Below are 17,118 nucleotides of genomic sequence, written 5' to 3' on the forward strand. Positions count from 1 at the left end.
GGCCCAGCCCATCTGGGGCCCCCTGCCCCCAGCTAGTGCCAGTCTGGTGCCGCCAGGACCCAAGAACAGATGACGAGAGCAGCTGCAACACCAGCCCTCTGTGTCCCAATCCCAGAGGCCCAGACCCAGAGGGACGTGTCCCAGTCCCAGAGGCCCAGACCCAGAGGGACGTGTCCCAGTCCCAGAGGCCCAGACCCAGAGGGAGGTGACCCAGTCCCAGAGGGAGGTGGTCCAGTCCAGAGGGAGGTGGCCCAGTCCAGAGGGAGGTGGTCCAGTCCCAGAGGCCCAGTCCCAGAGGCCCAGTCCCAGAGGGAGGTGGTCCAGTCCCAGAGGCCCAGTTCCAGAGGGAGGTGGTCCAGTCCAGAGGGAGGTGGTCCAGTCCCAGAGGCCCAGTCCCAGAGGCCCAGTCCCAGAGGGAGGTGGCCCAGTCCAGAGGGAGGTGACCCAGTCCCAGAGGGACGTGTCCCAGTCCCAGAGGCCCAGCCCAGAGGGAGGTGACCCAGTCCAGAGAGAGGTGGCCCAGTCCCAGAGGGAGGTGGCCCAGTCCAGAGAGAGGTGGCCCAGTCCCAGAGGGAGGTGGCCCAGTCCCAGAAGGATGTGACCCAGTCCCAGAGGCCCAGTCCCAGTCAGGGCTGGCCCACTCCCTGTGCTCCTTGGACGCCAACTTATCGACCCTGGTCTATACCAGAGCAGGCATCCAGGACTGGCAGCACCAGGTGTCCGGGGTCCTCGGGGTTTGGCTCCGATTGCACCCCCGTCCCATGGAGAAGCCCGGGGGCCACCGGACACCCCGAGGGAGGAGGAGGTGATGGGGCCGTACTGCAGGGGGGATCCCGGAACAGCGCAGCGCCTCGGACTTCCCCCTCCCCCCCTTCCTGTCCCTGGTGCACCTGGTGAGCAGAGGGCAGAACAGGGCGGCACCACACCATCCCGCTCGCCCGAGTAGCAGCCTGGCCCATCCAAAGGCCTTAGTCGCACCCCCACTCCTGCTGTACCCTCTGGGGAACCACCTAGGTGTAGTGATAGGGCCCGTAAGGCCAGAAAACTAGACACCAGCTAAGTTGTCACGGGTGCAGGGCACCATTTAGTTATAGGGGCTAGGGCACAGACTGTAAACATCTCTTCACATTAAACACCTGTTATCACATTTGCCTCGGTGCTCTGTCTGAGGGTGTGTGGGTGGGGCGGTCAGTGATGGCCAGGGGGAGTGAGGGGTGGTGGATGAGTGAGGCCCAGAGGGTTGACGGTGCACCCCCCTCCCCCGACAGTCCCCATCACCCGTCTCCAGCTATTCAACAGGCCGTGTGAGGGACTGGCCAGTCCGCATGCAGGGACCATCCATGTTGAGGGTCCTACTGTGGGCATGAGTCAGACATTGTCTAACCTTGTGGAGCACGGAGCTCATCGCAGAGCGGGCTGTCATCATCCTCCACCCCATGGACCAGACCCGCTGTTACTGCCAACCCAGTGCCCCCGGCCCATTGTGCCACAGGTATAGAAACAGAGGGGGGGTGCATGGGGTGGTTTGCTGGTATGGGAGGTGAGGGTGGTCGGTGGTGGGGGAGGTGAGGGTGGTCGGAGGTGGGGGAGGTGAGGGTGGTCGGAGGTGGGGGAGGTGAGGGTGGTCGGTGGTGAGGGAGGTGAGGGTGGTCGGTGGTGGGGGAGGTGAAGGTGGTCGGAGGTGAGGGTGGTCGGTGGTGGGGGAGGGGAGGGTGGTCGGTGGTGGGGGAGGGGAGGGTGGTCGGTGGGGGGGGTGAAGGTGGTCGGTGGGGGGGAGGTGGGGGTGGTCGGTGGTGGGGGAGGTGATGGTGGTGAGGGGGTGACGGTGGTCGGTGGTGGGGGAGGTGAGGGTGGTCGGTGGTGGGGGAGGTGAGGGTGGTGAGGAGGGTGAGGCTGGTCGTTGGTGGGGGGGGTGAGGGTGGTCGGTGGTGGGGGAGGTGAGGGTGGTCGGTGGTGGGGGGGCTGTGGGTGGTCGGTGGTGGGGGAGGGGAGGGTGGTCGGTGGTGTGGGAGGTGAGGGTGGTCGGAGGTGAGGGTGGTCGGTGGTGGGGGAGGTGAGGGTGGTGAGGAGGGTGAGGGTGGTCGGTGGTGGGGGGGGTGAGGGTGGTCGGTGGTGGGGGAGGTGAGGGTGGTCGGTGGTGGGGGGGCTGTGGGTGGTCGGTGGTGGGGGAGGGAGGGTGGTCGGTGGTGGGGGAGGGGAGGGTGGTCGGTGGTGTGGGAGGTGAGGTTGGTCGGAGGTGAGGGTGGTCGGTGGTGGGGGGGGTTGAGGGTGGTCGGTGGTGGGGGAGGGGAGGGTGGTCGGTGGATGGGGAGGTGAGGGTCCTCCTCGTCTGACGAGGCCTGCCCTTGCTCCTCATCCTCCTCCAGCACATCGCCCCTCTGCTGGGCTACATTGTGGAGGACACAGCAGACCACAACGATGCGGCCGACCCTCCTTATCTTGTACTGGAGGGCCCCGCAAGCGGGATCCAGACGCCAGAACCGCATCTTCAGCACCACAATGCACCTCTCTACAACACCCCTGGTAACACGATGGGCCTCATTGTAGCGGTTCTCCGCGGCACTCTGTGGCCTCCGTATAGGCGGCATCAGCTACTACCGCAACGGGTAACCCCTGTCGCCCAGCAACCAGCCCCATTTTTAAGCCCCATTTTTCTAGCATACTCCTGCAGGCCTTATTACGATCCCAGACCAGACCCGAATAATGGCTCAGATTCTGGACAGAAACACCAATATTTTATTTTAATTTTGGAAGACAGTGACGAAAGGTAACTTCGCTCCAGGAGCCATTGCACAAAGAAATAGGGATTTGGTATATTGAAACAAAACTTCATTTCCTCACACAAAGCATTAAAGTCTCTAACATCACACCTGAACATAGCACTCAATTACCTTTGAACAATACTACTCAACACAGTGAATAAAATAACTTAAATTTATTCCCACTTAATCAACAAGAAAATCGGCCATCTCAGCTCTCAATCAACCCTCAATACCAACGGCAAAGAATCCAACGGCGCAATTCTCCCATCGGGAGACTAAGTCCCGACGCCGGAGTGAAAACCGGAGTGTTTCACTCCGGCGTCTGAGGCCGCTCCCAGCCCCCTATTCTCCCACCCCCGGGGGGCTAGGAGCGGCGCGGCGTCATTTACGCGTGCCGGACCTTGGCGCCACGTAAAAGCAGCGGCGCGTAAATGCGCATCCGGCGCCGCGTAAATTACGTCACCTGCGCATACGCGGGTTGCCGGCGCCAACCTGCACATGCGCTGTTGCCGTCTTCCCCTCGACCGCCCCGCAAGAAGATGTCGGATTGATCATGCGGGGCGGCGGAGGAAAGGAGGTCTTCCTTCAGAGAGGCCGGCCCGCCGATCGGTGGGCACCGATCGCGGGCCAGACCCCTTTTGAGGCCCCCCCCGGTGCAGGAACCCCCCTCCCCCTAACAGGCCGCCCCCCCAGCATTCCCACGCTGTTCCCGCCGGCAGCGACTAGGTGTGGACGGCGCCAGCAGAAACCTGTCGTGTTGGACAGGCCGCTCGCCCGTTACAAATGGCAAGCGCCGATTCTCCCAGCGGCCAGCCGTGATTCTCGCCGCGCCGTTTTGGGGGGGGGGGGTGGGAGAATCGCGTGCGGGCACCTGGGCAGCCTGGTGGGACTCGCGCGGCGCCCGGGCGATTCTCCCACCCGGCATGGGGGGGGGAGAATTCCGCCCCCTTGCTTTACAGAGTCATTCTTTGAGAAAGAGATCTCTTGATACTGCTTTACTGAACAGATCTGATTCTAGTTCAAACCCCTGCAGAAACTCTGGCTGGATGTCTTCAAAAGCTGTTTTTAACTGGCTTGTTTCCGCTCCCCCTTGTCCTCAGACAAGTCTGCACTGCCTTGAATACAGTTAATCTCTTTTAACTATTGTACAGTGAGAGCAAACTGCCTTACTTGGTCTCAGCTTCACCCAGAATCGGAACTAAACTGAAAATGCTTTCGTAAAATGCCTGATGCCTTAGCTCCACCCAGCAATGACATCATCTCACCAAGCAGAAAACGAATTAACTCCCCAGGGAATCCCCTTCACCAAAACAAAATTGCATTAGCCCAAGCTTTTACAATGGTTAATTGCACCTCATGCTCCTTAAAGCTTGCAAACCCAGATGATTTTTAAAATATGACAGCCGCAGTCAAACAGATTAACCCAGGCATTTAACCCTTACTTCACCAAATAGTTACAATACAATAGATCTAAATTCCTACATTCATCACAGCCTCTCACCTTCCACCATGTGAAACTGAAGGTCATTCAAAACTTTGCTCCAACATGTCCTAACTCCTGCCAAGACCTGTTCTCCAGAAAGAAATTGTGGTAAACAACTGACCAAGACTTCTAGAATTTAAATAATGATATTCTAGCAGCCCAGCTGACTGAACAATCCCGATGCACCCAGGGAGATTCGGTACACTGCACATTCCCACACTCTGATTGTCAGATCGTGGGGGAGAGAAAAAGGTGCATAGCCCATGTTGTTCCATTTATGTGGGACAATCCTGATGGAGCAGCTGATTTTTTTCCTGTCTGTCAATCTTATATGTTTGCACAATACAGAGATGCAACACCAGAATGTGATGATCAAGCAAAGCGAGGCTTCATAATAAGAGCCATACATGCAGATATAAGATTGTAGCCAAGTGAAAAGTAAGTTTGAATTTTGATTTGGGAGGGAGGCAACTAAACAACGAAATTATAACTAATTGTTTTAATAATCAGATTCCAGGCTCGGCAAACTTATTTTTCCCAGTTTATGGCATATTCTTAGTTTCAGGTCTTTTGGGGCCTTGTGTTTTTCTTCAGCTTGGTGAAGGGAAGTGTTTTGTTGACCTCTGGCAGTGGTGGTCAGGATATGTGCAAAACCAGCCCACAGTGACTTATTCTTCATCTTTCAATCCTTTCCTTTGGGAGAAGTGTCTAAATCTATTCACTGTCTACCCAGCACTCTCCAGCTCAGTTTTCCCACCATCCCCAAACACTACAGTGCTGCCTTGCAGCCTCAGTGTTCCTTACTCCCAGCTCACTAGCCCCTGCCAAATTCAGTGGGCACACCACGCCTCCCCACCCCATCCCATCTGAAATGGCTGAGCAAACCACATGGGAGTGCAGTGATTCAGGTTCAGATCACCAACACCTCCTTCTTCAGGATAATAAATGCTGGCCTGGCCAGCCATGCTCACACCAGAATGGAATACACAAATAACTTGCCAGTGACTGATGGAAATGAGGTGAGGACCTTGAGTCGATTGTTATCACTAAGGAGGTAGTGATGGGCAAGCTAATGGGGCTAAAGGTAGACAAGTCTCCTGGCCCTGATGGAATGCATCCCAGAGTGTTAAAAGAGATGGCTAGGGAAATTGCAAATGCACTCGTGATAATTTACCAAAATTCACTAGACTCTGGGGTGGTCCCGGCGGATTGGAAATTAGCAAACGTGACACCACTGTTTAAAAGAGGAGGTAGGCAGAAAGCGGGTAATTACAGGCCAGTGAGCTTAACTTCGGTAGTAGGGAAGATGCTGGAATCTATCATCAAGGAAGAAATAGCGAGGCACCTGGATGGAAATTGTCCCATTGGGCTGGTTGGCAATCAGTAGCTAGTGGTGTCCCTCAGGGATCAGTGTTGGGCCCACAATTGTTCACAATTTACATAGATGATTTGGAGTTGGGGACCAAGTACAATGTGTCCAGGTTTGCAGACGACACGAAGATGAGTGGTATAGCAAAAAGTGCAGAGGATACTGGAAGTCTGCAGAGGGATTTGGATAGTTTAAGTAAATGGGCTAGGGTCTGGCAGATGGAATACAATGTTGACAAATGTCAGGTTATCCATTTTGGTAGGAATAACAGCAAAAGGGATTATTATTTAAATGATAAAATATTAAAACAGGCTGCTGTGTAGAGAGACCTGGGTGTGCTAGTGCATGAGTCCCAAAAAGTTTGTTTACAGGTGCAACAGGTGATTAAGAAGGCAAATGGAGTTTTGTCCTTCATTGCTAGAGGGATGGAGTTTAAGACTTGAGAGGTTATGATGCAATTGTATAAGGTGTTAGTGAGGCCACACCTGGAGTATTGTGTTCAGTTTTGGTCTCCTTACCTGAGAAAGGATGTACTGGCACTGGAGGGTGTGCAGAGGAGATTCACTAGGTTAATCCCAGGTCTGAAGGGGTTGGATTACGAGGAGAGGTTGAGTAGACTGGGACTGTACTCGTTGGAATTTAGAAGGATGCGGGTACATCTTATAGAAACATATAAAATTATGAAAAGAATAGATAGGATAGATGCGAGCAGGTTGTTTCCACTGGCGGGTGAAAGCAGAACTCGGGGGCATAGCCTCAAAATAAGGGGAAGTAAATTTAGGACTGAGTTTAGGAGGAACTTCTTCACCCAAAGGGTTGTGAATCTATGGAATGTCTTGCCCAGTGAAGCAGTTGAGGCTCCTTCATTAAATGTTTTTAAGATAAAGAGAGATAGTTTTTTGAAGAATAAAGGGATTAAGGGTTATGGTGTTCGGGCCGGAAAGTGGAGCTGAGTCCACAAAAGATCAGCCATGATCTCATTGAATGGTGGAGCAGGCTCGAGGGGCCAGGTGGCCGACTCCTGCTCCTAGTTCTTATGTTCTTATCACAAGAATGAAAAGAAAAAGAATTATTAGAACAAGTTATCATTGCATATGTGTAACTGGTTGTAATACTAGTTACAATAGTGTGTTTAGTTCCTGTGAAAGACAATAAATATCTTTGAACCTCATTAACTTGTGATGTAACATTAAAATTACAGCTAGGCTGAATGTTCAATTTGAAACTTAGCTCAAAGTGAGAAGACCACCCTGGTGATATAAATGGTAAAGTTTCCAAATGTAGCCAATCAGGGAAGTGAAGAGTTTTTTTGAAACCTCCTCCCTGCACAGTCCACACCAGGGCCTTAGCTGCTGAAGGCCTTGCTCAGCTGAATGTTTCAGCAGGGTTGTAACAAAGTCCTGCACAATTGGAGATGACACCTTTCAGATGACAGTCAAACGGAGACCTCAGGAGGAAGCAAAAGATCCCGGGGCACTTTGGTGTCCTGGCCCCAAACCATCCCTTTGCCAGCATCTCAGAAGTAGGTGATTTGTTTATTATCACAATGTTGTTTGTCAGGGCTTGTTTTGAACAATTTGACTGTTGTGATTCTGGAATACTCAAGATTTTACGTCATTGGTTGTAAAATACATGAAGAAATCCTGCGGTTGTGGACGGTGTTACATTAAAGTAAGTTCTTTCTTTCTTCTGAGCGAGCCTTGCTGCTGGTTTCTGCAAACCTTTGTAATCCACGGCACCTTATATTTACTTCCTGAGCTATCCATGCTGCAGGAACTCTGGCAAAGACTTGCCCACAATGGTGGGCGCCCACTTGATGGCTGTAGTCCATCATGTGCTTGTTAAGGGGTTTCAGATTCTTAAGGGTTTTGACATGGTTGATGCTGGGAGGATGTTTTCCCCTGGCTGGAGTCCAGAAGCAGAGGGAGAGTTTAGAGTGGTGAATCTAGATTTGACGCTCAGTCACTGTGTATATTCAAGGCAGCATTTTGGATACCAAGCGAATCGAGGGATATGGAGATGGTGCAAAAAAGGTGCCGTTCAGGTAGATTTTTTCAAATTAATTTACGGGATCTGGGTGTCTCTGGCCAAGGCAGAATTTATTGCCCCTCTCTAACTATCCTCGAGAAGGTGGCCTCCTTAAACTGCTGCAGTCAATGTGGTGTAGGTACACAAAAGTGTTGTTAGGGAGAGATTTCCAGTATTTTGACCCGGCGACAGTGGAGGAACGGCGATATATTTCCCAGTTAGGGTGGTGAGTGACTTGGAGGGGAACCTCCAGGTGGTGGGGCTCCCAGGTATCTGCTGCTCTTGTCCATCTAGATGGTGGCCGTCGTGGGTTTTGAAGGTGCTGCCTAAGGAACCTTGGTGAGTTACTGCAGTGCATCTTGTAGATGGTACACACGGCTGCCACTGTGCGTTGGTGGTGGAGGGTTGAATGTTTGTGGAAGGGGAGCAATCAAGTTGGCTGCTTGAGTGTTGTTGGAGCTGCACTCATCGGAGCAAGTGGAGAACGCTCCTGACTTGTGTCTTGTCGGTGGTGGACAGGCCTTGGGGAGTCATGAGGGGAGTTACTCTCCGCAAGATTCCCAGTCTCTGGCCTCCTCTTGCAGCCACAGTATTTATGTGGCTGGGTCCAGATCAGTTTTAGTCAAGGAGTGTTATTTTCCCACCGTCTTGTGCCTGGCACCTATTCCGTTACTCTGCGTGCATAGCAGGAGAGGCCAAAAGCGAGTTTCACACCGGGTACCGATCCACAGCCAATACACCCAAATCGTTAGGCCCGGCGCAGCCCGGCGCAACCTGGATCACGCGCTCGTTGAACGTGATCCGGGTAAACATATTTAAATGAGCCATTGGGCTCATTTAAATATGCATAGCCCATTCGAGGCCGCAGTCTCCCAGCTCTCAATATTCACCAGCCCCACTGGTGAGGCCTCACGCTGGGGTGAATTAGTATCCGTCTTCCGAAATGGAAATCAGATGTGACGGCCACGCCCGGGGAGGGGGGGGGGGGGGGATCAGAGACCTCCGGAGACCCTGGCTGTACGGGGGAAGGGCTCTGCCTCGGCACCCTGGCAGTGCCAACTCACACAGCAGGGGTGCCAGAGTGGCAATGCTAGGATGCCATGGGAAAGTGCCCAGGTGCCAGTTCGGCACTGCCAGGGTGTAATTATTGGGAAATGGGTTCCAGGTACAGATTTGGGCGAAGTCTCACAATCCTGGAACTCGGTCTGGAAGAGGAGAATTACTCATCCCCCCCCCCACCCCAGCAGCCTTTCCTGCACCCACCAGCGTCACTCGTATGCAACAAGATGATGAGGAACAAGCGGTTGGAACTTTGGGCTTACTGAAGCTGACTGTTGCTAAAGGTGTGGAAATCATCGTAGGTGATGGTTTGGCTGTGAAAAATATAACTCAATCGCAAGGTTCCAATAATGATCTGGTCCAACCTAATTCTCAGTTCCAGCATAGAAAACTCTGTCATTAATTGGCACAGTGCTTGATCCAGAATTATCTCGTCATTAAACACACAAACAATACTGTTCTAGTCACAGCAATCAACTCATAAACCATCAGAACTCACAGCGATAAAGGCTTTTCAAAGCTATTAATAAGTATAATTTAGACAGAAATGATGACTGTGTACAAAAAGACTTGCTTTTATACAGCGCTTCTCACAACCTTAGAACATCCCTCAGTGTTTTACAATTACGTACTTTGGAAATGTATTCACTGTTGTAATGCAGGAAATTACAATCTGATGCATCTTTGTTCGCTTTTGACAAACAATAGCTTATATTTATAGAGTGTTTCATGAAGTGAAAACATCCCTAGGCACGTCACAATAGCATTACTAAACAAAGTTTGATATTGAGGCACAGAAAGAGATATTAGGGAGGCCGACAAAATAGGTTTAAAGGCATATTTAAAAGAAGGGCGAATGGATGAGGAGGGATTCTGGGAGGGAATTCTAGAGCTTTGGGCTGAAGCAGCTGAAACTCACACCCCTTAAAAATGTGATGCTCAAGAGGTGAGAACTGGAGGAGCGCAGATCACAGCTTTCGATCAACATTCTGGTTGGCCTCTGTGCAACGAAGGGTGGACACGGCCAATTCATTAGCCTGCCCTTGTCCTCTTCAACTGGCCAGTGCATTAGGCTGCCCTTGTCCTCTTCACACGGCCAGTACATTAGGCTACCCTTGTCCTCTTCACCCGGCCAGTGCATTAGCCTGCCCTTGTCCTCTTCACCCGGCCAGTGCATTAGGCTGCCCCTGTGGTCTTCACCCGGCCAGTGCATTAGCCTGCCCTTGTCCTCTTCACATGGCCAGTACATTAGGCTGCCCTTGTCCTCTTCACCCGGCCAGTGCATTAGCCTGCCCTTGTCCTCTTCACCCGCCCAGTGCATTAGCCTGCCCTTGTCCTCTTCACCCGCCCAGTGCATTAGGCTGCCCCTGTGGTCTTCACCCGGCCAGTGCATTAACCTGCCCTTGTCCTCTTCACACGGCCAGTGCATTAGCCTGCCCTTGTCCTCTTCACCCGGCCAGTACATTAGGCTGCCCTTGTCCTCTTCACCCGGCCAGTGCATTAGCCTGCCCTTGTCCTCTTCACCCGCCCAGTGCATTAGCCTGCCCTTGTCCTCTTCACCCGCCCAGTGCATTAGCCTGCCCTTGTCCTCTTCACCCGGCCAGTGCATTAGGCTGCCCCTGTGGTCTTCACCCGGCCAGTGCATTAGCCTGCCCTTGTCCTCTTCACACGGCCAGTGCATTAGCCTGCCCTTGTCCTCTTCACATGGCCAGTACATTAGGCTGCCCTTGTCCTCTTCACCCGCCCAGTGCATTAGCCTGCCCTTGTCCTCTTCACCCGCCCAGTGCATTAGCCTGCCCTTGTCCTCTTCACCCGCCCAGTGCATTAGCCTGCCCCTGTGGTCTTCACCCGGCCAGTGCATTAGCCTGCCCTTGTCCTCTTCACCCGCCCAGTGCATTAGCCTGCCCTTGTCCTCTTCACCCGGCCAGTGCATTAGCCTGCCCTTGTCTTCTTTACCCGGCCAGTGCATTAGCCTGCCCTTGTCCTCTTCACCCGCCCAGTGCATTAGCCTGCCCTTGTCCTCTTCACCCGCCCAGTGCATTAGCCTGCCCTTGTCCTCTTCACCCGCCCAGTGCATTAGCCTGCCCTTGTCCTCTTCACCCGCCCAGTGCATTAGCCTGCCCTTGTCCTCTTCACCCGCCCAGTGCATTAGCCTGCCCTTGTCCTCTTCACCCGCCCAGTGGCATTAGCCTGCCCTTGTCCTCTTCACCCGCCCAGTGCATTAGCCTGCCCCTGTGGTCTTCACCCGGCCAGTGCATTAACCTGCCCTTGTCCTCTTCACCCGGCCAGTGCATTAGCCTGCCCTTGTCCTGTTCACCCGCCCAGTGCATTAGGCTGCCCTCGTGTTCTTCACCCGCCCAGAGCATTAGCCTGCCCTTGTCCTCTTCACCAGGCCAGTGCATTAGCCTGCCCTTGTCCTCTTCACCCGCCCAGTGCATTAGCCTGCCCTTGTCCTCTTCACACGGCCAGAACATTAGGCTGCCCTTGTCCTCTTCACACGGCCAGTGCATTAGCCTGCCCTTGTCCTCACCCATGATCACACCATCTCACAAGGTGTCCTCTGACGTCTAATCTCGGTGTGCTCCTGGTCATCTTATTTAACCATTGACTGTCTGTTCAAAGCTCTGAAGTGACTAAAAAACTCATTCCCCAAGACAATCTCAACTTGCTCAGGCAGGGTAGGAGATTTCTGTGTTCTGGCACATTTGCTGATTAATCAGGCTTGTCATGTTGTCATGTGGATGAGCACTTGATACATTTATTTGATATTCTTTGTTCTGGTGTTTTAAGCAGGTTAGAAGCTTTGCTAAAAGGCAGAGAGAGGTTTCAGACAAAAATGCAGTAAGTGTTAACCTGCCGTTATGGACAACTCTGTGTTCATGGCTCTGATGGGAAATTAAAGGCGTTGTGACAAAGAACAACAAGGTAAGATAGAAATGAATGTCGAGTTAAATGTTTCCTTCTGTCTTCGTGATGCCGTTAAAACATTAGACAGAGGAGGTCTATTTTCATGGTTTCGTTGAAAGGATTGTCCTGTAGGAACCGGAATGTGGAGCTGGGGTTTAAATGGGGCTCCCAGTGGACCGCTGCAGTGATTTGATTGATGCTCACCCAATAGGTTCCTTCCTGATCATTCCCCCCATCTCAATTACTGCCCCTAACAAGTCCCTACCCCTCCCCTCTCTCATAACAATGCAATAATAATGATCTTTATTAGTGCCACAAGTAGGCTTACATTAACACTGCAATGAAGTTACTGTGAAAATCCCCTAGTCGCCACATTCCGGTGCCTGTGCGGGTACACAGAGGGAGAATTCAGAATGCCCAATTCAAAGATACCCCGCTATTCAATCATGGCTGATCTGTTCTTCCATCTCTTCACCTTCCCATATTATACCGACGCACGTCGATCCCCCTGATATACAGAAATATAACAACTTCTGTCTTCAATATACTCAGTAACAAAGCATTCATAACCCTGGTGGGGTTCAAAAGTTCTGCAACATTTTAGTGAAGAGATTTCTTTGTCCTAAGTGTCTGATCTCTTAGTCTTAGACTATGAATCAGAGTTCAAGATTCCCCTGCCAGGGGAATTACTCTGTCAAAGCTCCTTAACGTTTTTACGGGCTGTATTTTACAAGGTGCTGCATTCTCTGTCCCCCGTCCGATGAACAAGACAGTGGGGAGCCCACCCACCAAAACACTGGCCGCCCCAGTCATTTCATGCTGTAGAGACCTACTGGCCAATCAGATAGGCCAGCAGCTCTGTAATCTCTGCAGCGGCAGTTTCAAGAGGTGGTCACTGCTGGGACTTCAGGCAGTCCCTGACGGCAAGGTGGTTGTGGAGGCCGGGACTTCAGGCAGTCCCTGACGGCAAGGTGGTTGTGGAGGCTGGGACTTCAGGCAGTCCCTGACGGCAAGGTGGTTGTGGAGGCCGGGACTTCAGTCTGGGGTGTCAGAGAGTGTGTCAAATCCATACATTCCAAGTCTACTCAATCCCTTCTCTTGGCATAATCCTCTTCATCCAGGAATCAGTCTGGTAAACTCATGTTCAATTTACTCCAAGACATTCCCATATATCCTCGCTGAGGCCCTTTACAACTGCAGTAAGATATCATTGCTCACATACTCCAATCCCTTTGTCACAAAAGTTAACTATTTACCTTCCTAATTGCTTGCTGTGCTAACTTACTGGAAAGCCAGGTGTGTGTTTTCTTCTGACTGCTGCAGATGCGATGGGCCGAATGGCCTTTTTTCTGCTGCATGATTCTATGATTCTACCACTTTGACAACCCAGGGACCTCAACTTTTCCCACTTTCTCACCATTTGAAAATATTCTACTTCAATTTTTCCTTCTAAAATGGATAATTTCACACATCCTCATGAAGAACAAAGAACAATACAGCCGAGGAACAGGCCCTTCGGCCCTCCAAGCCTGTACCGGTCATGATATCACCCTTGGCCAAAACCCTCAGCACTTCCTTGTGCCGTATCCCTCTATACCCATCCTATCCATGTGTTTGTCAAGATGCCTTTTGAACACCGTTAATGTATCTGCTTCCACAACCTCCCCTGGCAACGCGTTCCAGGCACTCACCGCCCACTGTGTAAAAAACCTGCCTCGCACATCTCCTCTAAACTTTGCCCCATGGACCTTAAACCTATGTCCCCTGGTGACTGACCCCTCCACCCTGGGAAAGAATGCCTGTCCATCCATTCTATCCATGTCCCTCATAATCTTGTAGACCTCTATCAGGTCACCTCTCAACCTCCGTCTTTCTAATGAAAACAGCCTCTCTGCATAGCTAACACCCTCCAGACCAGGCAACATCCTGGTAAACCTCCTCTGCACCCTCTCCAAAGCCTCCACATCCTTCTGGTAATGTGGTGACCAGAATTGTGCGCAATATTCCAAGTGCGACCTTACCAAGTTCTATACAACTATAGCATGACTTGCCAGTTTTTATACTCGATGCCCCGTCCAATGAAGGCAAACATTCCGTAAGCCGACTACCTTGTCCATTTGTGTTGCCACTTTCAAAGCAAAGCTCTGTGGACCTGCACGCCCAGATCTCTCTAACATCCCCATATTATGTTCCATCTGCTCACTTACTTCACAGATCTTTGCAGCTTCCTGGTCATCAGAGATACAGTATAGTCCGTCCCCTCATCTAAGTCATTGATATAGATAATAGCTGGTGCCCAACTTCTGATGTTCTGGTGTTCTGCTAACCTAAGATGACCCATTTATTACCTCTCTGTTTTCTGTCCATGAACCAATCCTCAATCTGTGCTGATATATTACCCCAATTCCATAATGTGGAGATGCCGGCGTTGGACTGGGGTGAGCACAGTACGAAGTCTTACAACACCAGGTTAAAGTCCAACAGGTTTGTTTCAATGTCACTAGCTTTCGGAGCTGAGGAAGGAGCAGCGCTCCGAAAGCTAGTGACATCGAAACAAACCTGTTGGACTTTAACCTGGTGTTGTAAGACTTCTTACTGTGCCCAATTCCATAAACTCTAATTTTGTGTTACCTTTTATAAATCCAAATATACCCCACCCACTAGTTTCCCCTGATCTATCCTGTTATTTGCAACTTCTTTTCATAAATCCATGTGTAATGTGTAAATTCGTCATAGTCCCAGATGACCAGAGGCTGACTGGTGGGGATTTAACCTGAGGGTCACCACACCTCAGGTGAGGGGAAAGTTTGAGAAGGAGGGGCCTTCATGAATAACACCTGCCAGTACGGGGGATTGAACCCACACTGCTGGCCTCGCTCCGCATCATGAACCAGCTGTCTAGCTAACTGAGCTAAACCAGCCCCCCCATAAACTCATACAACTCTGCTTAGTCACATTATGCTTTGCTAAGTGCTCTGCTATCACATCCCTGTGTAGAACTAATGGACATGGGTTTAAACTGAGTAAAAGCACAGAGACAGTTTGGTGCTTGAATGATATCCTGTGGGATTCTCCATCGGCGGGATCCTAAATTTTGTCGGCAGTGCACCGATGCCAACGGTTTGCCAATGGTGTGGGGTGGTTACAATGGGAAACCCCATTGGCTGCTGCGGGAACGGAGAGTCCCACTCCCGGCGGGGGAGTGCCGTGCCAGGACACGCAGCTGGCAGGACCGAGCATCCACGCTGTTCCCTCGACCGCAAAAAAATACTTTCACTGTACTTCGGTACATGTGACAATAAATAAATCAAATCAAATCTCGGAGGACGTACAATAAATGGGACATATACAGGAGATGGACATATACAGAAAATGTCAAGTGCATTTTTGGAAAGCTACTGGTCGCGGACGAGGGAAGCCAGGACAAGTTGTCTGGCAAGTAATTCACATGTTGGGAGCCTCCTTCCCTGATCATCGTTTGAGGAGTTGCAGGGGAACCTTTGACAGAGGTCTCCTAAATTGACTACAGGTCACATGGAATACTTCTTTTGGCTTCTTCGACTTATAGCAGGCGAGGAACGTCAAGTTCACAGGGGTGAGCCCAGTGAAAAATAGAAGGTGGGTGGTGGGGATGTGGGTGGGGAAATCACAAATCATTGACCCTTACCAGGACAGAACAAGACCATTCAACCCATCGTTCTTGTCCTGGTTCTATGGAAGAGCTTTCCAATTAGCCGCACTGCCTGCTTATTTGCACATAGTCTGACAATTCCTCCCCTTACAATTCCTCCCCTTCAAGTATTCATCAAGTTGCCTTTTGAAAGTTACTGTTAAATCTGCTTCCACCAGCCTTACAAGCAGTGCATTCTAGATCGTAACAACTCACTGGGCAAAAACAAAATCCCCTCCATTTTTTCTTATGCCTCTCGCATAAAAGGTGCATAAGATGATTTAACAATTCAAACTATCAGTACCTTTCTTTCCAGTGAAGTTTCCGTACCTGATCTGCCTGTGCTGTGGCCTGTGAATCTCCTCTCCAATCCTATTTAGGGATGGTGAGCGGCTTCGAGAGCCATGGGTACCACTCGCACTTTTTATAGTGCCATTGGGATTGTTCGGCATCTGTTGCAGTAGTTGTGGTGAAAGGCTTCGGTGTGAAATAGCAGTCTTGTTCCCTGTCCAGTCTGGGATATCGTTAATGTTCAGGTTAATGTCACTGTTTGACCGCAGTAGGACCCGTGGTGCTGATAGAGTGCTCGGAGGTCCCCTCCTCCGGTTTGAGTAGGTCGGAGCCTCTCGAAATGGCACTGTAGAGGAAAGAAATTAGACAAGGTTCAAATTTCACATCAGATTTTCATCTCACCATAAACATCAACATCCTGGGGGTTATCATTGACCAGAACTGAACTGGACCCAGACATATAAATACTGTGATAACAGAGCAGGTCAGAGGTTGGGAACCCTGCAGAGAGTAACTCACCCCCTGACCCTTCAAAGCCTGTCCACCATTCACCAGGCACAAGTCAGGAGTGTGATGGAATACTCTCCACTTGCCTGGATGAGTGCAGCTCCCACAACATTCAAGAAGCTCAACACCATCCAGGATAAAGCAACCCGCTTGATTGGCACCCCTTCCACCACCTTAAACGTTAACTCCCTCCACCACTGACGCACAGTAGCAGCCGTGTGTACCATCCACAAGATGCACTGCAGCAACTCACCAAAGCTCCTCTGACAGCACCTTCCGAACCCGCAGTCTCCACCACCCATAAGAACAAGAGCAACAGATACACGGGAGCACCACCACCTGCAGGTTCCTCTCCAAGTTACACACCACCCTGGCCAGAATTCTCTGTCCGTTCTCTGCCAGCGGGATTCTCTGGTCTCGCTGACAGTGCAACCCCCCCCCCGACTCCTGGAAGCATGGGGCTGCTTCAATGGGAATTCCCATTGACAAAGGCGAGAGCAGAGGATCCGGCCGCCAGCGAATGGCGCCTTGCCGGAGAGAAACACACGGCTGGGAGGCTGGAGGATCCGATCCCCTGACTCGGAACTACCTCACCTTTACTGTACTGACGCTGGGTCAAAACCCTGGAATGGCTTGGCCCACAGCGCTGTGGGGTGTCTCCACACGGGACGGACTGCTGTGGTTCGAGGAGGCAACTGACCACTACCTCCTCAAGGGCAATTAATTATGGGCAATAAATGCTGGCCGAGCCAGGGCTGCCTTACTTCCCAAGAATAAATTTAAAAAACACCTCTTGGTACGAGAGTGTATAAGAATTCGCTAACCTCTCTCCACATATACCGTAATGTGCAACTAATAAAAAGTTTGTGGCAGTGTAACATGCAGACATGGCTATTTGGTAAGCAGTCTGCCTCTTTTCTGGACAAGTCAAAAATAATTTACAAATATTGGAAATCTGAAACCGAAGTGAAAAAATTGATGGTCAGCATCTGTGGATGGGACCGATGGGCTAATCTTGTCAGGCCAATCTTGACAAGAGATT

The 17,118-nt window shown here is 51.2% G+C and overlaps 1 protein-coding gene across 4 annotated transcripts in view; it reads right to left on the reverse strand.

Moving 5' to 3' along the window:
• Positions 1-17,118, reverse strand: part of LOC140384761 (SH3 and multiple ankyrin repeat domains protein 2-like) — a 1,513,496-nt gene that overhangs the window by 801,753 nt on the left and 694,625 nt on the right. For all 4 annotated transcript variants that reach the window (XM_072466758.1, XM_072466757.1, XM_072466755.1 and 1 more), the window contains one exon: positions 15,609-15,915. In XM_072466758.1, the coding sequence (XP_072322859.1) occupies positions 15,609-15,915 (307 nt within the window). The remainder of the gene's footprint in view (positions 1-15,608; positions 15,916-17,118) is intronic.

This window comes from Scyliorhinus torazame, chromosome 10 (assembly GCF_047496885.1).
Source record: "Scyliorhinus torazame isolate Kashiwa2021f chromosome 10, sScyTor2.1, whole genome shotgun sequence".
In the NCBI taxonomy this organism is placed as follows: Eukaryota; Metazoa; Chordata; class Chondrichthyes; order Carcharhiniformes; family Scyliorhinidae; genus Scyliorhinus; species Scyliorhinus torazame.